At 44.1% G+C, this 24,097-nt stretch overlaps 1 protein-coding gene across 1 annotated transcript in view; it reads right to left on the bottom strand.

Annotated features, from left to right (window-relative positions):
• The window catches only part of LOC125452340 (dynein axonemal heavy chain 8-like), a 1,165,100-nt gene that overhangs the window by 427,693 nt on the left and 713,310 nt on the right, over nt 1-24,097 (bottom strand). Inside the window, exons 46-47 of the mRNA XM_059645122.1 lie at nt 12,579-12,740; nt 3,212-3,436 (exon numbers count right to left, since the gene is read on the bottom strand). Of these exons, the coding sequence (XP_059501105.1) occupies nt 3,212-3,436; nt 12,579-12,740 (387 nt within the window). The remainder of the gene's footprint in view (nt 1-3,211; nt 3,437-12,578; nt 12,741-24,097) is intronic.

Raw genomic sequence — 24,097 nt, 5'->3', positions numbered from 1 at the left:
AAGGTCAATGCCATGACTAAATCAGATTCATAGCCAATTCCAAGGCTGGAATATTGTGATAAAAGTTACACAAGCAACTTACATCACAAAGTTGAACTTACTTTGTGGTTACTGGCAAGTACATATGTCGGACAGAGCAAAATAATTTTCAGCTTTTGTAACCTCAAAAGGGTCAATTTAAAGTCATGCCCTTCGGAATGAAGAATGCACGTGCCACATTTCAAAGAGTTATGAACAGAGTTGTGGCAGGATTGACTAATTGCGCCATCTATACAGATGACTTAGTGATCTTTAGCCACTCGTGGACATATCACATAACACATTTGGCAGAGCTCTTTGAGAGATTATGGAATGCAAAGTTGGTCATAAATTTGACAAAGGCAAAATTTATGAAGACAGAAGAGATGTTCTTAGGAAACAACACTGGACATGGAAGGATAGAACTGAGGAATGTGAATATGAAAACCATCCAGGATTTTCCAAAACCTTCCTGGAAGAAGGAAGTGCTACAATTTATGGGGCAGAGCGGATTCCACCGGAAGTCTGTACCAAACCTCAGTAACATGGTGGCACTGCTGAAAAATTTGCTCAAGGAGAACATAAAATTTCAGTTGACAGAACATTGACAGGAAGCATTTGAGAATTTAAAAGCAGCATTAACCACCACACCGGTTTTAGTCATGTCAAATTTCTTGAAACTATTTAAAGTTGCCATTAAACAAGTAATGTGTGAGTTGGAGCTATGTTGTTACAGAAGGATGATTGTGGAATTAAAAGGCCAATTGGTTATTTTTCAAAGAAACTCAATATCCACTGGAGAAAATATTCAACCATTGGAAAGGAGTTATTCAGTTTGGTACTGGCCTTACAACATTTTAATGTTTATTTTGCAAACAATATATTGAAGGTGGTTGTGTACACTAAACACAACCCTTTGACATTTTTGGAAAGATTTAAAGACAAGAACACCAGACTACTTCATTGGAGTCTGATGTTATAACTATTTAATTTACAGATCGTACATGTTGCAGGTTGTGACAATGCTATTGCACATGCATTGTTGTGGGTTGAAAAGAAAAATGTGTACATAAGACAGACACAGTAGTGTTCAATTTTATACATGGGTATGTAGAATTAGTATGAAATGTGTAACTCTAGATTAATGGCCTATGTATGGTATTAAGATTTAAAGAAAAAAAAAACCATTTTTTACAATGATAGCTCATTTTTCTCAAGGGGGAGTTGTCATGAAGTTGGTACAGTACTTGTGGATTAAAAGGCAGGACCTTAGAATTTGTTTGTAAAATTGATGGGGGTGGTGGTAAGAGTGCATAGTCCCTTTAAAAAGTGTGTTTTTACAGGCTTGGAGATTTAATACAATGTCTGCAGGCAGCAGCACATGCACAGAGAGTTCATGAAATTGAAACAATGTGTCAAAAGTTTACACTGTTAGCTGGCAAAGCAGCATTTTTACCAAGACAACAGGTTTTTGAACTTAAGACAATTAATTTAAACGCGGTCCTAAATACTGAAGCCCAACTAAACATAAATCTGATGGTTTTGATAATCTCAGACCAATCCTATTGTAAGAGATTAATAGGTCATCATGGGTATAAAAGAAGACGGTATTTGAAAATTAGGGTGAGAACAAACTGTCATCTGTTAAGAGAACAGCTCTCAATTGTCATCAGCTCCAAAGGAAAGAGAAACTCACCGGCTCTCACAGAAATCTAAGATCTCAGAGTGTGCACCATCTAAATGAAGGTACTATAGCACTCCTAGTTAATATTCCTGACACAAGAATTTGGTGGATAAAGGTGTTCCTGGTTGGAGGACTGCAATGAAGGTTTAAAAAAACACATTTTTGGAAGACTCATCCTGGTTGTAATTTTGAAAGCTTAAGCTTTAAGTTTTTTTTATTAATCTGGTTTATGTAAGTGGGAGTCATATCTATTAGAACAGCATACTATTAGAATTTTGTTCTATTTAAGAACAGTTGAGGAATTGTTTGGTTTGTTAGTAGCTCTGTTACTTTGCTCACTGTTAGAATTAGATAAATAAATTGTTATTTGTTGGCTATCGCTTGATGGTCAGGAGTTCATTTCATTTAGTTGAGAGGGGTGGTGAGACAGATTATATTTCACACTTCCTTTAACAGATTGTGAGGCAAGGTGAGCTTATCTGGGTGTTTCAATTTTAGTTATCAGGGGAGTTGACCTCCACTTCAAAACAGCTGAAAATCCAGCATTGATTCCCAGGATACTCCACCCAGATGATTACCCATTTAACCCTACGCTCTTTTTTCCTTTTAGCTAACCAATCCAGTATTCTCTGGAATTTAGAAGATACAAGATAATTTGATTTGAGTGGATAGGCAGATAGAAATTATTTCCATTGGTGGGGCAATGTCAAATTAGCCAGAAGCTTAAACTTTATTCAGCTCTTTCAGGTGGGAAGTTAGGAAAAGCTTCTTAAAGGAAAAGATGGCAGAAGTTTAAAACTCAAAATCAGTGTAAGATTGACACTTTTCTTAACTGAAGATATTATACTGAAAAGAAAATTACATATAGTGAGGCTAAAGATCAGCTGTAATGTCTTTTACTGGTGAACAGGTTGGACAAGAGAAATTTGCAATTTCTGTTTTTATATTCCTACTAAATGAGAGCACCACTGGCTAGGCCAGCATTTATTAACCTAATTGCCCAGAAGGTATTAAGAATCAACCACATTGCCATGGGCCTAAGTCCCAAGCAATCCAGACCAGGTTTTCTTCTTTAAATGACATTAGTGAACTACATGGGATTTTTACCCCCAAACAATGGATTTGTAGTCATCATTACACTCTTAATTCAGGGTTTGAATTGAATTCAAATTCCACCATCCTGTTGTGGTGCAATTTGAACCTAGTAACCCAGAACATTACCTGAGTCTCTGGATTAACAGGCCATGGCCATCCAATCCCAACATTATGGATGGGATTATGGAATTCAAAACACAAACACATCAACCATGATCCTATTGAGTGACAAAGCAAAATCAAGAAACTAAATATTCTATTTCTGCTCCTTTTTTAATATGCCAGAACATCTTCCATCTCTCTGAAATGGCAACTACAGTGAAGAAATAGGGGTTGATTTAACAGTTGTAAACCTGTACCAAGGTGAAACAATAAACTAGAATTAAAATACCAATATAAATTCTTTCACCATACCAACTCATCAAATATGTCCCTCTGGTGAACATGAATGGTGACGAGAGTTTCAAACTGGACTCTTTGAAATTTAGTCAGATCGTGTGTTGTTTGACCGATAAGGGCATTCAGCAGATCCAGGAACTTCTGATTAGTTGTTTGCATAATCTTTTTACTGTCTTTTGCAAGTTTAATTGCATCCTCTGAATCCCGTGTCCATATTATCTGGATTGCAAGAATTCCTACCTGGAGGTACAAAAAGAAAACATTGACTGTATGTGCACAAAAATGAATGTCATAAATAACCCAATGCTGTAATAGTCACAAGACCTGAAACACTGGATCAGAATTGAATAAGCACAGTAGGAAGGAGTCAAGAAATCCCACAACGTGGAAGAGTTGTCTCCCGATAATCAGGTCCTGTGTTCACCATCTCACTCTGAGGTTTTTTATTCATTCATAGAATGTGGGCATTGGTGGCTGACCAGCATTTATTGCCCATCCCTCATTGAGAAGGTGGTAGTGAGCTGCCTTCTTGAACCACTGCGGCCCACATGTTGCAGGTAAATCCACAATGTCCTTAGAGGGAATTCCAGGATTTTAACCCAGCAACAGTGAAGCAACAGGGATATATTTCCAAATCAGGATGGTGAGTGACTGGGAGGGGTCCTTGCATATGGTGGTATTCCCATTATCTGTTGCTGGAAATGCTTGAGGTCAAGGTGCTGCCTAAGAATCTTTATGGTGAATTCCTGCAGCGTATCTTTTCTTGTAAATAGTACACATTGCTGTTACCGAGCTTTGGGGTGAGTGTGGCTGCTTTTTCCTAGATGGTGTCAAGCTTTTTGAGCATTGTTGGAGCTGAACCCATCCAAGCAAGAGGACAGTATTCCTTCACATCTTGATGTGTGTCTTTTAGATAGCGGACAGGCTTTGGGCATTCAGAAAGGGATTCTGAATCCCACTGCAATGTTCCTAGCCTCTGGCTCTTGTAGCCACTCTGTTAAAAATGAATCCAGTTCAGTGCTTGGTGAATGGTAGCACAACCCCCTAACCACCACCACCACCACCACAGGATGTTGATGAGTGAATTCAGCGGTTTTCGAATGTCAAGAAGCAGTGGTTAGATTGTCCCTTATTAGAGATGGTCATTGCCTAGCACTTCTGTGGCATGAATATTACTTGCTGCTTGTTAGCCCAAGCCTGCGTATTGTTCAGATTTTGCTGCATTTGAACATGGACTAAATCAGAATATGCAGAGTTGCAAGTAATGCTGAATATTGTGCAGTTGAGACAATAAATCATTCAAGTCAATCACTGGCGATCATCCCCACCTCTGACCTTACTATGGAGGGAAGATCACTGATAAAGCAGCTGAAGATGGTTGTGCTGAGGACACTACCCTGAGGAACTCCTACAGAGATCTCCTGGAGCTGAGATGACCGACAACCAAAGCCATCATCCTACTTGCCAGGTATGACTCTAACCAGCAGGGGGGTTTGTTCTCTGATACCCATTTATTCTAGTTTTGCTAGGACTTCATGACATCACACTCAATCAAATGTGGCCTTGGTATCAAGGGCTCTCACCTCACCTCTGAACTCCAACTCTTTTGTCCATGCTGGAATCAAGGTTGTAATGAGGTCAGGAACTGAGTGGCCTTGGCTCAGCCCAAACTGGGCATTGGCAAGCAGGTTATTGCTGACCAGATGCTGCCTTATAGCAATGTTGATGACACCTTACATTGCATTATTGATGATCAAGTATGGGCTGATGGAGCATAATTGGCTGGGTTGGATTTGTCCTGCTTTTTTGTGGTAAAGAACTAACCTGGGCAATTTTCCATATTGTCGGGTAGATGTCACTGTTGTAGCTGTAAAGGAACAGCTTGGCTAGGAGTATAGCAAGTTCTGGAGTGCAAATCTTCAGTACTAAGGCTAGAATGTTGTCAGGGGCAACTTTTGCAGTAGCTAGCACCGCCGACCATTTCTTGGCATCATGTGGAACGAATAGAATTGATAAGATGGGGGTGGCATTCTGTTGAACCTGACAATCCTAAAACAGTTCTGATTCAGAAATGGAGGTGGGCATGTGCTGTCACAGACTAAGCAGAATGTTCACCTTGGTTCTCTGGTACTTTCTCCCAGTTAAATGAAAGTTGGATCTTCTTCCTTGGCCTCAATCTCTCATCCCTTATCCGCTCCCTGTACCCCATCCAGACTGAATGCGACAGATGTTTCCTTGGTGCTTCCTCTATACCCATTTGCCAAACATGATAATTCTAGAATCCCCACTGTGTGGAAACAGGTCATTTGGCCCAAAATGTCTACACTAACCCTCCAAACAGCATCCCACTCAGACCCATACCCTATCCCTGTAACCCCCAATTTTCCATGGCTAATGCATCTAATCTATACATGCCTGAACACTATGGGCAATTTAGCTTGGCCAATCTACCTAAAAAAATCTTTGAACTGTGGGAGGAAACCAAATCACCCAGCAGAAACCCCCGCACACATGAGGAGAATGCCTGTGTGGAGTTTGCACAGTTGCCCAAAAGTACAATTAAAAGGTTCTTGGCGCTACACCCCAGCAGTGCTAACCATTGAGCCACTGTGCTGCAAGTTTTGATCTGCTCATAAAGAATCAGCCATTTAGAAAGCTGACAATCTGATTGAAGTGTTAGTTAACCACTGTCATTCATAGGTTCAATAACAGAAAATTTACTCTGCATCAAACCTTCTAATATTATTTAATTGAATGTACTGCTGCCGAGGAACAGATAAAGAGAATAATTTAATATAATCGAATAAAGTTAATAGTCCAGCTGAGCCTGTGTAATCCTGGAATTCCCTCTCTACAGACACGGAGTCTATCTGTGGCATGTGTACTGCAACAGGTCATGAAGACAGCTCACTACCACCTTTATAAGGGCAACTAAGAACTGGCAATAAACATTGGCCCATCCAGTGATACCCATATCCCACTAGTGAACAAAAAGATAAAAATACTGCTGAGTTAATCTAATAAATTGGACTCTAATCAAGCGTTCAAAATGAGGCCATCTGGAGAAACAGATACTTTGTCATCCTTGTTTCCTGAACACTTCAAGAGTGTGAAGCAGATCAGAATCAATGAAGTGAAAGAGGACAAAGGAAACCAACTCAGATCACAAGAAGAACATGAGTTAATTGGCTGGTGAACATTATAAATTTACTTCCTTTTCTTCAAAGTTTGGAAGTTAGACTGAGGAGCTGAGCATTAATAATGTCAATTATTTTGACAACAAGGGTTAAGTAAAAAATTTCAATTAATTTTCCTATAATTAAATGACAACAGAAAGAGATGGCATCATCATAGCTAAACTTTGAGGTTAAGATATCCATGAACAAGTTTATTTAATTTTTAAAACCCATTCAAAGAATGTTGGCTTTACTGGTGTTATAGAGGGGGAATAGCCAAACCCATCTTATAATTAAACTAAAACACAAGCCCCAATCTGCTATAATGGGAGTAGAGATCCCTTTCTAATTACTCCCAAAACACTCAGAAGCTCACCTTTCCCCTCAATGTATTAAACGGAAGAAAATCTCTGATCGCGATGTTACAAGTAACAAAAAACAATTTACTTATTTCACCTAACAATGAACAAATTAACAGAATTACTAATGAACTGACAATTCTCCTTATACCACTAACTACTCCCTAACTGGCCTAAACTCTATTGAAATGCTGTTTAAATTAAGACAAGTCCCACTAATATAAACCCAATTAAGAAGAAATAATCTATAACTTAATAAAGTTCACACATATTATCTTTTGGAATATTCTGTCATCTCCAGTCTCTTCTCAAACACCTTTCTTCTGTTAATTCTGCTGTCAAGGGTGTTTTATCTCTGCAATTTCTTCAATGAGGACTTTGAGCTACAATACCATGATATCTTTGATTAATTAGATAGGCTTTCTATAAGAGCTGAATGGTGTTAACTTTACAGATGGCTCTCTGCTGATTTTCAAAAAAATCTCTTTTTAAATACCAACAATAATGCAACAAATTCTCACAACGTGATTGGGTTCAGGCTGTCAACACCATCAGTTTTTAAATTCAATTGGCTTTCTGTATCTAAGTGCATTGTTTAAATTAACTTGCCAAATTCAGGGTTGTTCTCTTGGGGAAAAGTTCTGCTTGGCTGTTTCTAACAAAACGTTACCAATCAGGCAGTCTCTGTGGATCTGCATTTATTAACTTCCAAGCACAGACAAAACACAAGCTCTTAAAGGGGTAACAACACTCTTTTTGCCCATGATCATTTGTACCAACAAATTCTAACTCCCTGCATTCCAATTCATGAATATTCTACCCACCTTCGTAACACTCACGACAGTTATCTTTCTTTCCCATCCCTAAGTGCCCTTGACAAAGTGGCAGTAAGTTATACTCTTGAACTAATGCAGTCATGTGATAGAAGTACACACATCATACTGTCAGAGGGGATCTTCCAGTGATTGCTGATGATGAGATTTCAAGTCATAATAGCATGTGACTTGGAATGGAATTTGCAAGTCATGGTAGGACTGTGCAACCATACAGAACAGCAGCAGAAGTCAATCATTTTGCACCTTGACCCTGCTCAACCATAACGGTGTGGCTTATCTGCTTATGTTTTAAATTTTACATTCCCATCTACATTGGATAACCCTTGATTCCCCTGCCTAACAAGGTCCGCCTCCCCCTCTCTCCCTATCTATTCCAGAACCCTCGCCCCATCCCCCTCTCTGATGAAGGGTCTAGGCCCGAAACGTCAGCTTTTGTGCTCCTGAGATGCTGCTGGGCCTGCTGTGTTCATCCAGCCTCACATTTTATTATTTTGGATTCTCCAGCATCTGCAGTTCCCATTATCACAAAATCTATCCGTGTCTGTCTTAAAAATATTTAATCACCCTGCCTCTACTACCTTCTGAAGCAGAGTTCGAAACTCATTCAAGCCTCTGAAAAAAATCTCCTCATCTCTGTCCTGAAAGGTGACGCCTAATTTTAAAACAGAGTCCCCTATTTCTGCACTGACCCACAAGAGGAAAAATCAACATTCATCTTGTCAACATCACTCAGGATCACATAGACATCAAATCAAATCAGACCTCATTTTTGTGATCCCCAGTGGAAACAAGCCCAGCCTGTCCAACCCATCCTCATAAGCCAACTCATTTGTTCCTCGTATAAATCTAATAAATTTGCTCTGAAGCATCTCTATGGATTTACACACTTCCTAAATAAGGAGGCCAAAGCTGCACACAGTATTTGGGACATAGTTTCACCATTGACATGCATACTTTTATATTGCATTATAATAAAGGATTAGTTGTTGCTGTTCATCATTACGTTCTATACCTGCTGACTAACTTTGTGTGACTCATACACAAGAATATCTATATCCTCCTGCAACTCAGAATTCCACAGTTGTTCTCGGTTTGATCTGATTTGATTCAGTACTGTCACATGTAGCGAAGTACAGTGAAAAGTGTTGTCTTAAGTGCTTTACAGACAGATTCTACTATACAAGTGCATCAAGGTAACAGAACAGATTGCAGGATACGATGTTACAACTGCCGAGAAGGTGCAGAGAGAGATCAACATTAACTTTAAAGAGATGCATTCAAAAGTCTGTAAAAATGAGGAAGAAGCTGTTCTTGAACCTGTGCATAGTGTATACAAACTTTTATATCTTTTGTCTGATGGGGGAGAGTATAACTGGGGTGAGAGTTGTCTTTGATTATTTTGGTTGCTTTCCCAATGCAGCAGGAAGTATAGATGGAGTCAATAGATGGAAGCTGGTTTGCATGATGGACTGGGCTGTGTTCATAGGGCTCTGTAGTTTCTTTTGGTTGAGCGAAGAGCAGTTGCCATACCATGCTATGATGCATCCAAATTGGTTGCTTTGAATGGTACATCTATAAAAATTTATGTCTTTATGGATATGCTGAATTTCATTAGGTTCCTCAGGTATTAGAGGTTTATTGCGTTTTCTTGACTGTATTTCAATGAGGCTGAACCAGGACAAATTGTTAGTGTATGTCACTCCCAGCAGCTTGACACTGCTGACCATCTACACCTCAGCACCACAATGTAGACAGGGGCGTGCCCTCCGCTTCGCTTCCTGAAATCAATGATCAGCTTCATTTTTTTCTGACATTGGTAGAAAATTTGTCTTTACACCATGCCATTAAGCATTCTATCTCTTTCCTGCACACCTGTTGTTGTTTGTTTGTGATCTGGCCTACAACAGTGGTGTCATCAGCAAAATTGCAAACGGATTTGATGTAGAATTTGGCCACACCATTGTGTGTGTGTGTGTAAGAACTATACAGGGCTGAGTATGCAGCCTGGCAGGGCCCTGGTGTTGAGGACTATTGTGGAGGAAGTGTCTAAGAGTCTAGTTTAGATAAACGAGAGGTATTGCATTGTAGTAAGGCAAAAGCGAGCAGGTCTTATACACTTAATGGAAGGGTCCTAAGGAGTGCTGCTGCTCAGGAAGACCTCGAGGTATAGGATCACACTTTACTGAAGGTGGAGACACCAGCAGACAGGCTAGTGAAGAAGGCATTTGGTACGCTCACCTTTATTGGTCAGTGCATTAAGTATAGGAATTGGGATATCGTATTCAGTCATAGTCCTACAGCACAGAAACAGGCCCTTCGGTCCAAACTGGTCCATGCTGACCAACTAGTCCATTCACGCTGATGCAATTTTTCTACATTTGACCCATATCCTTCTAAACATTTCCTCTCCATCTATTCATCCAAATGCCATTTAAATGTTTAGTGTAACCACCTGAACCACTTCTGACAATTCATTCCATATTCATACCACCCTTTATTGTAAAAATAAAAGTTGCCCCTCAGGTTCCTGTGTATTCTTTCCACCCTTACCTTAAACTGATGCCCTTTAGTCCTCAAATTTTCCCAACCCTGGGGAATAAAGACTGAATGCATTCACCTTTTTCGTGACTCTCAATCTTATACACTTCTGTAAGATCCCTCCTCAGTCTCCTATGCTCTAAAGAAAAGTAAAAAGTCCTAGCTTGTTCATTCTCTCATAACTCAGTCCTTTAAGCCCTAGCAACATCCTTGTAAATTTCTTCTGCACTCTTTCCAGTTTAATAACATCCTTCCTATAGCAAGGTGACCAAAACTGAACACAATACTCGAGGTGAGGTCTCACTAATGTCCTGTATAATTGCAACATAACTTCCCAACTTCTGTATTCAATGCCCTGACCGATGAAGACCAGTGTGCCAAAAGCCTTCTTCACTGTCCTGTCGACCTCTGACTCCAATTTCAGAGAACTGTGGACCTGAACTCCAAGGTCCCTCTGTTCCACTGCACTCATTAAGGGCCTACCACTCACCATGAAACTCCCATCTTGATTTGACTTTCCAAAATGCAATACATCACATTTACCTGTATTAAATTCCATTTGCCATTTCTCGGCCACTTCCCCAGCTGATCAAGATCCTGATGCAATTTTTAATAACCTTCCTCATTGTCCATCATACCACCTATTTTAGTGTCATCTGCAAACCTATTTATCATGCCTTGTACAGGACACAGAATAGGCCACTTTTGGAATACTGCATTCAATTCTGCTCTCCCTGCCATAAGAAAGATTTTGTTAAACTTGAAAGGTTGCAGAAAAGATTTACAAGGATGTTGCTAGGGTTGGAAGTGTTGAGCTATAGGGAGAGGTAGAATAGGCTGAGGCTATTTTTTCCCCTGGGGTATCAGAATTTGAGGGGTGACATTATAGAGGTTTATAAAATCAAGAGGGCATAGATAGGCTGAATTGCCAAAGTCTCTTTCCCAGGCTAGGGGAGTCCAAAACTAAAAGGCCATTGGTTTAAGGTGAATGGAGATGGATTTAAAAGGGATCTAAAGGACAGCTTTTTCAAGCAGAGGGTGGTGCACTTATGAAATGAGTTCCTGGAGAAGTGGTGGAGGCTGGGACAATCACAACATTCAAAAGGCATCTGGTTGGGTACGTGAACACAAGGTGTTCAGAAGGGATACGGGCCAAATGCTGGCAAATGAGACTAGATTAATTTAGGATATCTGGTTACATGGGAAAGTTAGACCGAAGGGCCTGTTTCCATGCTGTATAGCTCCATGACTCTATCGTCAACATCATTTGAGAATCTAATATTAGATTCTTTGTTTTCAATACTTTGTTTTCTTTTCATTGGTTTATTTGGACAAAATTTAGGGGGATGAAGTTTATGTTCTTAAAGAAATAAATGGCAATGTCTGAATAACAATTTTATAATGTTGTAGGAACAGTGGTTTTGCGTATCATATTTCTAAATATCTGTGCATAGTGAGTGGTCATGGAGAGGACATGATAGATCTTGGAGAATGTAAGAATGAAAAAAGAATCACATTGGACGCAGTGTTAAGTCCGTTTCTCTTTCCAAGGATTCTGCCAAACATGCTGTATTTCTTCAGCACTTTCTGTCTTCTTCTCAAATCCACCCAAATTGAGCCCTGTGCAGTTGAATTCAAATTCCACCATCGGCCATGGCGTGATTCAAACCTGGGTTCCCAGAACGTTATCTGGGTCTCTAGATTAACAGTCCAACAATAATATCACTAGGCCATTGCCTCCCCAACTGGGTTGGTCAATGCAACAAAAGCAGGTTGATTTTGTCCGCTGAGTTTCACCAGCAATTTCTAGTTTAAAATAAATGTATAACATTTTAGACTTGCCATCTTATCCTCATTGTATGCTGTTTACTTCAATAATGTTTCTCTGGAAAATTCAGTCAACAAGTTGTTAGTGATTGAGCTTTCTACCTAATTTCACTTTTCACTTTTACTTCTAACATTCTAACTTTAGTTTATATTCTTTGGTATTCAAAACTTTTACTATAAGCCAAAATGTCTGAATTCTTTGTTATACCTGCTCATAATTAACAGAAATAAAATAACATTAATGTTTTCCCTTTACCAAAGATTATTTATCTGACATTTGCAGCCATCCTTCATAATTTAAATGCATCTCACTGATTTGAAAAAAACACATTACTCATCCTTTTATTCCCCAACTCTCCTTTCGTATTTAGTCTGTCATATCTTCCTGGAAACTAGAAATAACCACTTTTCCAAAATTCCTTGAGGGCGAAATGAACCTGGTCTTTCTGTGGTATGAATAATGAGAATTGCGCCAGAAGTGCTGGAAACTCAACTACTCTTGTAATAATTGGCATACATATTAACATCAACATATTTATAGAATTGCACACATAAGATTTAACTCAAACTATTCATAGAACCTGGTAGTAATGAAGAAATAACAAAAATCATTAAGACAAAACCATAGCTATTGTCACTAGTTTACCTGGCCAGGAGCCTCATAGAGGAAAGGTATTAACTGGAATTCTGGTTCGCTGAAGCTATAGAATGCTAATTTAATCACAGTATGCAATGATGCTTGTTGCACGCGCAGTAGGTCACCTAGCCATACCTCCACAGGACCCTTTGCAATCACTGGTGTGTCCAACTGGAAAATAAGGTAAGGATGAAAAGTGGTTAACATCCATTGTCACTGCTGTTCTAAATAGAATATAATAGGATCTTCACTCCTTTAAAAATTCAATTATATTTTCAAGTGGCTTATATTTTAAATAAACATTCCAGATATTATTCTTAAAATATCTAAGTAATCAAACCAGATTTTAATTCAGTCAAGCAGCACGGAAACAGACCCTTCAGTCCAACCAATCCATGCTGACCATTATACTAAACTAGTTGCACTTGTCTGTGTTTGGCCCATATCTGTCCAAACATTTCATACTCATGTTCTTATCTAAATGTCTTTTAAAGTTGAAACTGTACCTGCATCCATCACTTCCTCTTGAAGTTCATTCACACAAGGACCACTTGCTATAAAAAAAGCCCCTCGTCTTTTTTAACTTTTTCTCTTTGCACCTTGAAAATATATTCTGAGGCCTTGAAATCCACACCCTAGGGAAGACACCTGCCATTCACCTTATCCATACCCTTCATGATATTATAAATCTCCATAAGGTTACCTCTCAACCTCTTATGCTCAAGTTGAAAAATCCCAGCCTATCCATATAACTCAAAGCCTCCATTCCCATCAACATCCTGATAAATCTCTTCAGCTTAATAACATCCTTCCTTTGACAGGGAGACCAGAACTGGACACAGTACTCCAGAAGACGCCTCGCCAACATCTTGTGCAACCTCAACATAATGTCCCAATTCTCAGGTCTGAGCAATGAAGGCAAACATGCTAAATGCCTTCTTAACGACCCTATCTATTATATCATGCAAACTTCAAATAATTATGTAATGCAAACTCCTTCGTCCTTTGCCTATCAACTGTTGGTGCTTCATCCTGAGCTATTTTATTGGCAGTCATCACTTAAAATTGCTTTCAACTGTCTGGGAAAGTATGAGAAGGCAGATTCCAGGTCTATCCAAACCAAAGTGGAATCAGACTCAAGACTGTGACATTAAAGCACACACTAGTATCCAGCTAACAGAACTAAGGAACATTTACAACTGTATATTTCTACAACACTGGTATCTGAAAATTCAGAAAATTACCCATATAAGTCATAGACATGAAAAAGCAGGACAATCCAACTTGGCCAGCTATTGACCCACCAGCCTATTTTCGATCACCAATAAAATGATGGAAGGAGTTATTAACAAGATTCATGACAATCTTCAGCCAGACGTGCCAGATAGATGATTAATCTCAGCCTCCACCAATGGTTCCCAGCATCACAAATGCCAATCTGCAACCAATTTGATTCAGTCCATATGACGTCAAGTGAATGTAATGTTGTCACTTATCTCAAGAGGGTTGAAATATAAAAGCAGCGATGTGCTTCTGAGACTTTCTAAAGCTCTAGTTAGGCCCCGTTTAGAATAGTGTCCAACTTTGGGCCCCACACCTCAGGAAGGACATACTGGCACTGGAGCGTGTCCAGCAGAGATTCACATGGATGATCCCTGGAATGGGAGGCCTAACATACGATGAATGGCTGAGGATCCTGGGATTGTATTCATTAGAGTTTAGAAGGTTGAGGGGAGATCTAATAGAAACTTACAAGATAATGTATGGCTTAGAAAGGGTGGATGCTGGGAAGTTGTCTCCGTTAGGCAGGGAGACTAGGACCCATGGGCACAGCCTTAGAATTAGAGGGGGTAAATTTAAAACGGAAATGAGGAGACATTTCTTCAGCCAGAGAGTGGTGGGCCTGTGGAATTCATTGCCACTGAGTGCAGTGGAGGCTGGGACGTTAAATGTCTTCAACGCAGAGATGGTTAAATTCTTGATCTTGCAAGGAATTAAGGGCTACAGGGAGAGTACAGGTAAAGTGGAGTTGAAATGCCCATCAGCTATGATTAAATGGCAAAGTAGACTTGATGGGCCGAATGGCCTTACTTCCACTCCTATGTCTTATGGTCTTATAGAAATGTCTGGAAGTATTCAGTACTGCAAAAACTATGGGCCCTGGCAACACTTTGCATATAGTACTGAAGACTTGCATGCCAGAACTTGCAGTACCCCTAGGTAAGCTGTTCAAGCAGAGCTACAAACTGGCATCTACATGACAATGCAAAAAATTGCCCTAGAATGTCCTGTATACAAAAAGTAGGACAAATCCAACTGGGCAAATTACTGCCCCAACAGTACACTCTCTTGATCATCTATAAAATGATGGAAGGTGTCATCAGCAATGCCATCAAACAGCCCCTGCTTTGCACTAACCTGTTCATGGACACTCTGTACGGATTCCATCAGAGCCATTCAGCCCCAAAACGCATGACATCCTGGGTTCAAGCATGGGTAAAGGAGTTGAACTCAAGAGGGGTGATGAAAGAGACTACTCTTGTATTTGTCTGAACATGGCATCAAGAAGTCTACATAATCAGGGTGAAAGGGGAATATTCTCTGCTGGTTAGAATCATATCTGGCACATAGGAAAATAGTTGTGGTTGTTGGAGTTCAGTTCAGTCCTCTCTGCTCCAGGATATCTCTGCAGGAATTCCTCAGGATAGTGATCTCAGCTGAACCATCAATGACCCTCCCTCCATCATAAGGTCAGAAGTTGGAATGTTTGTTGATGATTGCACAATGTTCAGCATGATATTTGACTCCTCAAATACTGAAGCAGTCCATGACCAATATCTGGGCTTGGCCTCCAAGTGGCAAGAAATCCTAATGCTGCAGAAGTGCTGATCTTAAACGCATGGATCAACAGATTCAAGACCAGCTTCTTCTCTGCTATTATTAGATTTCTGAATTGACCTTTCATGATTCAAATTTAATGTTGGCCTCACTCTTCTCTGCAGCCATAACATTGCATTCCTCACTCTATTCTATTACCATTATGTACTTTGTATGCCATAATCTTCTATACTGCATGCAAAACTAAACTTTTCCTTTTACATAGGTACATGTGACAATAATAAATCAAATTAAGCAATGACCTTCTCCAACAAAACAGAAACTAACCATTATTTACATTTACCATAGCTATGGATAGGGAAAGGAGCAGTTACCAGGGGAAGATATTAAACTGTGGAAAAGGAAACTATGACGCTGTCAGGCAGGAGTTGGGAAGTACAGATTGGGAGCAACTGTTCCACAGAAAGGACACAACAGACATGTGGAGACTGTTTAAGGTGCAGTTGTTGTGAGTGATGCATAAATTTGTTCCTCTGAGACAGGTAAGAAGGGTTGAGATTAAGGAGCCTTGGGTGACAGGAACAGAGGTGCTTCTCGTCAAAAAGAAAAAGGCAGCTTACATGAGGTGGAGGAAGCAAGGGTCTAGCACAGCTTTAGAGGATTACAGGTTTGCTTGGAAGGAGCTCAAAAGTGGACTGAGGAGGGCCAGGCGGGGGCATGAAAAAGGCTTGGCAGGAAGGATTAGGGAGAACCCAAAGGCATTTTATTCATACATGAGGAATAAGAGAATGATCAGGGAGAAGGTAGGGCCAATCAGGGATAGCGTAGGGAACTTGTGCGTGGAGTCTGAGCAGGTAGGGGAAGCCCTAAATGAGTTTTTTGCTTCGGTTTTCACTAAGGAAAGGGACCTTGTTGTGAATGAGAACTTTGAGGAGCAGGAAAACAGGCTTGAACAGATCGAGATTGAGGAAGTTGATGTGCTGGAAATTTTGTCAAACATTAAGATTAGGAAGTCCCCAGGCCCAGACCAGATTTATCCTAGGTTACTCCAGGAAGGAAGAAAGGAGGTTGCTCAGCCACTGGCGAAGATCTTTGCTTCCTCACTCTCCACGGGAGTCGTACCGGAAGATTGGAGGGAGGCAAATGTTGTTCCTCTTTTCAATAAAGGGAATAGGGAAATCCCTGGAAATTACAGACCAGTCAGTCTTACGTCTGTGGTCAGCAAGGTTTTGGAAAGAATTCTGAGGGATAGGATTTATGACTATTTGGAAAAGCATAGCGTGATTAAAGGGAGCCAGCATAACTTTGTGAGGGGGCAGGTCATGCCTCACAAATCTTATTGAGTTCTTTGAGGAGGTCACGAGACAGGTTGACGAGGGTCGAGCAATGGGTGCGGTGTACATGGGCTTCAGCACGGTATTTGATAAGGTTCCCCACAGCAGGCTCCTGCATAAAGTCAGGAGGTATGGGATACAGGGTGATTTGGCTGAGATAATGGGAACTGCAGATGCTAGAGAATCCAAGATACAAAAGTGTGAAGCTGGATGAACACAGCAGGCCAAGCAGCATCTCAGGAGCACAAAAGCTGACGTTTCGGGCCTAGACCCTTCATCAGAGAGGGGGATGGGGTGAGGGTTCTGGAATAAATAGGGAGGGAGGGGGAGGCGGACTGAAGATGGAGAGAAAAGAAGATAGGTGGAGAGGAGAGTATAGGTGGGGAGGTAGGGAGGGGATAGGTCAGTCCAGGGAAGACGGACAGGTCAAGGAGGTGGGATGAGGTTAGTAGGTAGGAAATGGAGGTGCGGCTTGAGGTGGGAGGAAGGGATGGGTGAGAGGAAGAACAGGTTAGGGAGGCAGAGACAGGCTGGGCTGGTTTTGGGATGGAGTGGAGGGAGGAGATGAGCTGGGCTGGTTGTGGGATGCAGTGGAAGAAGGGGAGATTTTGAAACTGGTGACGTCCACATTGATACCATTGGGCTGCAGGGTTCCCAAGCAGAATATGAGTTGCTGTTCCTGCAACCTTCGGGTGGCATCATTGTGGCACTGCAGGAGGCCCATGATGGACATGTCATATAAAGAATGGGAGGGGGAGTTGAAATGGTTTGCGACTGGGATGTGCAGTTGTTTATTGTGAACCGAGCGGAGGTGTTCTGCAAAGCGGTCCCCAAGCCTCTGCTTGGTTTCCCCAATGTAGAGGTAGCCACACCGGGTACAATGGATACAGTATACCACATTGGCAGATGTGCAGGTGAACCTCTGCTTAATATGGAAAGTCATCTTTGGACCTAGGATGGGGGTGAGGGAGGAGGTGTGGGGGCAAGTGTGGCACTTCCTGCGGTTGCAGGGGAAGGTGCCGGGTGTGGTGGGGTTGGAGGGCAGTGTGGACCGAACAAGGGAGCCATGGAGAGAGTAGTCTCTCCGGAAAGCAGACAAGGGTGGGGATGGAAAAATGTCTTGGGTGGTGGGGTCGGATTGTAGATGGCGGAAGTGTCGGAGGATGATGCGTTGTATCCGGAGGTTGGTGGGGTGGTGTGTGAGAACGAGGGGGATCCTCTTTGGGCGGTTGTGGTGGGGGCGGGGTGTGAGGGATGTGTTGCGGGAGACGCGGTCAAGGGCGTTCTCGACCACTGTGGGGGGAAATTGCGGTCCTTGAAGAACTTGGACATCTGGGATGTGCGGAAATGGAATGCCTCATCCTGGGAGCAGATGCGGCGGAGGCGGAGGAATTGGGAATAGGGGACGAAATTTTTGCAGGAGATTGGGTGGGAGGAGGTGTATTCTAGGTAGCTGTGGGACTCGGTGGGCTTGAAATGGACATCAGTTACAAGCTGGTTGCCTGAGATGGAGACTGAGAGGTCCAGGCAGGTGGGGGATGTGTTGGAGAAGGCCCAGGTGAACTTGAGGTGGGGGTGGAAGGTGTTGGTGAAGTCGATGAACTGTTCGAGCTCCTCTGGGGAGCAGGAGGTGGCGCCGATACAGTTATCAATGTAACGGAGGAAGAGGTGGGGTTTGGGGCCTATGTAGGTGCGGAAGAAGGACTGTTCCATGTAACCTACAAAGAGGCAGGCATAGCTGGGGCCCATGCGGTTGCCCATGGCCACCCGCTTTGTCTGTAGCAAGTGGGAGGAATCGAAAGAGAAGTTTTTGAGGGTGAGGACGAGTTCGCCTAGGCGGATGAGGGTGTCGGTGGAGGGGGACTGGTCAGGCCTGCGGGACAGGAAGAAGCGGAGGGCCCTGAGGCCATCTGCAAGCGGAATACAGGTGTATAGGGACTGGACGTACATGGTGAAAATGAGGTGTTGGGAGCCAGGAAATTGGAAGTTCTGGAAGAGGTGGAGGGCGTGGGTGGTGTCACGGACATAGGTAGGGAGTTCCTGGACCAAAGGGGAGAAAATGGAGTCCAGATAGGTGGAGATGAGTTCGGTGGGGCAGGAACAGGCTGAGACAATGGGTCGACCATGGCAGGCAGGTTTGTGGATTTTGGGAAAGAGATAGAAACGGGCTGTGTTGGGTTGGGGAATAATCCCCGAAATAATTCCCCAAATCCCGAGCCTGTCCCTGCCCCTCCCCCACCATGCACCCGCCGCCATTGACCACGAGGACACGGCCGGTGACCCCACCGATGACATCACATCCGCCACTGCTGGGCACACCGCTTCCGGGACCGCGGACACGACCGCTGCTGCAGTCACCGCCTCCACTTCCAGTTACAACACCACACACACCACCCTCACCGCTGCTGCTGCCACCCACCCCGCTCCTCCCACTGCTGACGGAACCCCGCCCACGGCCGACGTCAACGCAACGCTGCCCACGGCCGACGCCGATGGAACCCTGCCCACAACCTCCACAGCCAGCAACCCCAGAGGAGATAGCCACACTGAGCCCTGCCGAATCTTCACCATCCCCCCAGACCTGCCACTGACTGAGGACGAACGGTCAGTCCGAAGCAAGAGGCTCACCTTTATCCACCTACAACCACGCTTCAACGAATACCAGTCATGTTTGGACATCGAGCAGTTTTTCCGCCGCCTTCACCTCCATGCTTACGACTTCAACCGGGAGCCTAACCCTCCCTCCACTGACCCCTTCACCCGCTTCCAACACAAGTCCTCCTCCTGGACACACTCCCAGGCCTCCTACCCTCCCTCGACCTCTTCATCCCCAACTGCTGTCGAGAAATTAACCACCTCAACCTCTCCACCCCTCTCACCCACTCCAACCTCTCCCACGCAGAACGGGCAGCCCTCCGCTCCAACCCCAACCTCACCATCAAACCCACAGATAAGGGTGGCGCAGTGGTAGTATGGCATACTGACCTCTACATCGCAGAGGCCAAACGCCAACTCTCCGACACCACCTCCTACTGCCCCCTCGATCATGACCCCACCCCCAAGCACCAAACCCAGAGGAGCTCGAACAGTTCATCCACTTCACCAACACCTTCCACCCCCACCTCAAGTTCACCTGGGCCTTCTCCAACACATCCCCCACCTGCCTGGACCTCTCAGTCTCCATCTCAGGCAACCAGCTTGTAACTGATGTCCATTTCAAGCCCACCGAGTCCCACAGCTACCTAGAATACACCTCCTCCCACCCAATCTCCTGCAAAAATTTCATCCCCTATTCCCAATTCCTCCGCCTCCGCCGCATCTGCTCCCAGGATGAGGCATTCCATTTCCGCACATCCCAGATGTCCAAGTTCTTCAAGGACCGCAATTTCCCCCCACAGTGGTCGAGAACGCCCTTGACCGCGTCTCCCGCAACACATCCCTCACACCCCACCCCCGCCACAACCGCCCAAAGAGGATCGCCCTCGTTCTCACACACTACCCCACCAACCTCCGGATACAACGCATCATCCTCCGACACTTCCGCCATCTACAATCCGACCCCACCACCCAAGACATTTTTCCATCCCCACCCCTGTCTGCTTTCCGGAGAGACCACTCTCTCCGTGACTCCCTTGCTCGCTCCACACTGCCATCCAACTCCACCACACCCGGCACCTTCCCCTGCAACCGCAGGAAGTGCCACACTTGTCCCCACACCTCCTCCCTCACCCCCATCCCAGGCCCCAAAATGACTTTCCATATTAAGCAGAGGTTCACCTGCACATCTGCCAATGTGGTATACTGTATCCATTGTACCCCGTGTGGCTTCCTCTACATTGGGGAAACCAAGTGGAGGCTTGGGAACTGCTTTGTAGAACACCCCTGCCCGGTTCGCAGGGGTGAACAACTGCACCTCCCGGTCGCGAACCATTTCAACTCCCCCTCCCATTCTTTATATGACATTTCCCTCATGGGCCTCCTGCAGTGCCACAATGATGCCACCCGAAGGTTGCAGAAACAGCAACTCATATTCCGCCTGGGAACCCTGCAGCCTAATGGTATCAATGTGGACTTCACCAGCTTCAAAATCTCCCCTTCCCCCACCGCATCCCAAAACCAGCCCAGTTCGTCCCCTCCCCCCACTGCATCCCACAACCAGCCCAGCTCATCCCCTCCCTCCATTGCATCCCCAAACCAGCCCAGCCTGTCTCTGCCTCCCTAACCTGTTCTTCCTCTCACCCATCCCTTCTTCCCACCTCAAGCCGCACCTCCATTTCCTACCTACTAACCTCATCCCACCTCCTTGACCTGTCCATCTTCCCTGGACTGACCTATCCCCTCCCTCCCTCCCCACCTATACTCTCCTCTCCACCTATCTTCTTTTCTCTCCATCTTCATTCCGCCTTCCCCTCTCTCCCTATTTATTCCAGAATCCTCATCACATCCCTCAACACATCCCTCACACCCCTCTCTGATGAAGGGTCTAGGCCCGAAACGTCAGCTTTTGTGCTCCTGAGATGCTGCTTGGCCTGTTGTGTTCATCCAGCTTCACAGTTTGTTATCTAGGGTTATTTGGCTGTCTGGATTCAGAATTGGTTGGCTGACAGGAGGCAGAAAGTGGTTGTAGATGGTAAGTATTCTGCCTGGAGGTCACTGCTGAGTGGTGTCCCGCAGTGCTCTGTTCTTGGGCCTCTGCTCTTTGCAGTTTTTATAAATGGCCTGGATGAGGAGGTTGAGGGGTGGGTTAGTATGTTTGCTGATGACACAAAGGTTGGAGGTGCTGTTGATAGTACCGAGGGCTATCGCAGGCTTCAGCGATTCATTGATAGTATGCAGAGCTGGACTGAGAAATGGCAGATGGAGTTCAACCTGGATAAATGCGAAGTGATGCATTTTGGAAGGTCGAACTTAAATGCTGAATATAGGATTAAAGGCAGGATTCTCGGCAGTGTGGAGGAACAGCGGGTTCTTGGTGTTCAAGTGCATAGCTCCCTCAAAGTTGCCACCCAAGTGGATAAGGTTGTTCAGAAAAGCATGTGGTGTTTTGGCTTTCATTAACAGGGGGATCAAGTTTAAGAGCCGCGAGGTTATGCTGCAGCTCTACAAAACCCTGGAATATTGTGTCCAGTTCTGGTCGCCCTATTATAGGAAAGATGTGGAGGCTTTGGAGAGGGTGCAACGGAGGGTTACCAGGATGCTGCCTGGGCTGGAGGGCTTGTCTTACGAGGAGAGGCTGACCGAGCTTGGACTTTTCTCTCTGGAGAGAAGGAGGAAGAGAGGTGACCTGATCGAGGTGTACAAGGTAATGAGAGGCATGGATAGAGTCAATAACCAGAGATTTTTCCCCAGGGCAGGATTGACTGCCACGAGGGGTCATAGTTTTAAGGTGTTAGGAGGAAGGTATAGAGGAGACATCAGAGGGAGGTTCTTCACCCAGAGAGTTGTGAGCGCACGGAATACTTTGCTAGTGGAAGTCGTGGAAGCAGAATCATTAGTGACATTTAAGCGGCTGCTGGACATGCACATGGACAGCAGTGGATTGAGGGGAATGTAGGTTAGGTTATTTTATTTTTGGATTAGGATTATTCCACGGCACAACATTGTGGGCCGAAGGGCCTGTACTGTGCTGTACTTTTCTATGTTCTATTATCCCTTGACTTGTTTCCAGGAGCAGAGTTGGAGGCACATGCAGCCAAAGCATGGAGTGGAGTTGGAGGCTGGAGCAGCCGGAGTGTGGTAATATAAATATAACTTACCTCAGGGATTTGAAGCCTTGTTGCCAGGAGTGGAGTTGGAGGGATGAGCACTCAGAGCACAGTTAGTATAAATCTAACGTACCTCGGGGATTTGTGGCCTGGTTTCCAGGAGTTGAGTCGGAGGGAGCAGCACTGTGAGTGTGGTTAGTATAAATCTAACTTACCTCAGGGATTCGTGGCCTTGTTCCCAAAAGCGCGGTTTGAAAGAGGACCAGCTGGAGTAACCAAAACCCAACTGGAAAGAAGACATCACAGGAGATCTTTGACCTGATTGGCTGGTTGGTAATCTGCATTAAGTTTGAAAAGGCCACTCCAGAACTAATAAATAAACTAACTAACTGAGAGTAACTTACTAATAACTTAATGAACCAAGTAGAGGTGTCTGGAAAGATGATGTGCTGTAGCTCTCTGATGGGAGTTGGGTGATCCCATTGCGAGCTGCTACAACCATATCTGTAGCAAGTGTGGTTGCTTGAAGCTCTTTGGCTCAAAGTTGATGAGCCAGAATCTGAGCTCCAAACGCTGTGGCACATCCAGGAGGGGAGAAAGTACCTGGACGCATTCCTTCAGGAAGCACTCACACCTGGTCAATTAAGTACTTCAAATGGAGTCAGTGATCAAGAACAGCAGGGTTGATTGCAAGAGCGGCAGGTAAGTAGATCCTGAATTCAGGAATGGAGGACCCTCAGCTCTTGACTTTATCTCATACCTATTGGACACCTCCTCCCTGTGATGAGGAAAAGAGCAGTAGGAAGGATGAGCCAATCGGTACAGGAGACCATTCAAGAGGGCGGAGCAAAAAAAATGTGGTAGTTGTAGGGAGTCTATAATTAAGGGGATCGATAGTATCCGTTGCAAGCAGGGTCAAGAGTCCCGCAAGGTGTGTTGTCTGCCTAGTGCTATGGTGAGTGACTTTTCTGGCTGGCTTTCCTTTGATAGCTCAGCTGGTACAGCGGACGACTGTATTGTGTTGTGGGTCTGTCATCTTTAGATCGCTGGTTCAGTTCCAGCTCATAGGAGTTGCCAGCTTCCTTGGGGCAGCAGGGTGGCTCAGTGGTTAGAACTGCCGTCTCACAGCACCAGGGATCCGGGTTCAATTCCACCCTTGACAACTGTCTGTGTGGAGTTTGCACGTTCTCCCCATGTCTGCGTGGGTTTCGTCTGGGTGCTCAGGTTTCCTCCCACAGTCCAAAGATGTGCATGCTCGGTGGACTGGCCATGCTAAATTGCTCAGTGTTTAGAGATGTGTAGATTGAATGGGTTGTAGGGGGATGGGTTGGGTGGGATGCTCTGAGGGTCGGTGTGGACTTGTCTGGCCGAAGGGTCTGTTTCCACACTGCAGGGGTTCTATGATATTAGAGTAGGAGGGCAAGGATCCAGTTGTTGTGGTCCATGTTGGGACAGACAACATAGGCAGGGTTAGGAAGGAGGATCTGTTTGAGGATTATCAAGCATGAGGAATGAAATTAAGGAACAGCTCTTCAAGGGTTATAGTCTCTGGATTACTGGCCGAGCCACATGCAAGTTGGCAGGGAGATAAGAAAATTAGGGAAGGAAACATATTGCTAAAGAAGTAGTGTGGGAAAGAGGGGTTCCGTTT

The sequence above is a fragment of the Stegostoma tigrinum genome, chromosome 4, assembly GCF_030684315.1.
Source record: "Stegostoma tigrinum isolate sSteTig4 chromosome 4, sSteTig4.hap1, whole genome shotgun sequence".
In the NCBI taxonomy this organism is placed as follows: Eukaryota; Metazoa; Chordata; class Chondrichthyes; order Orectolobiformes; family Stegostomatidae; genus Stegostoma; species Stegostoma tigrinum.
This window is presented reverse-complemented; position numbering and strand designations above follow the sequence as displayed.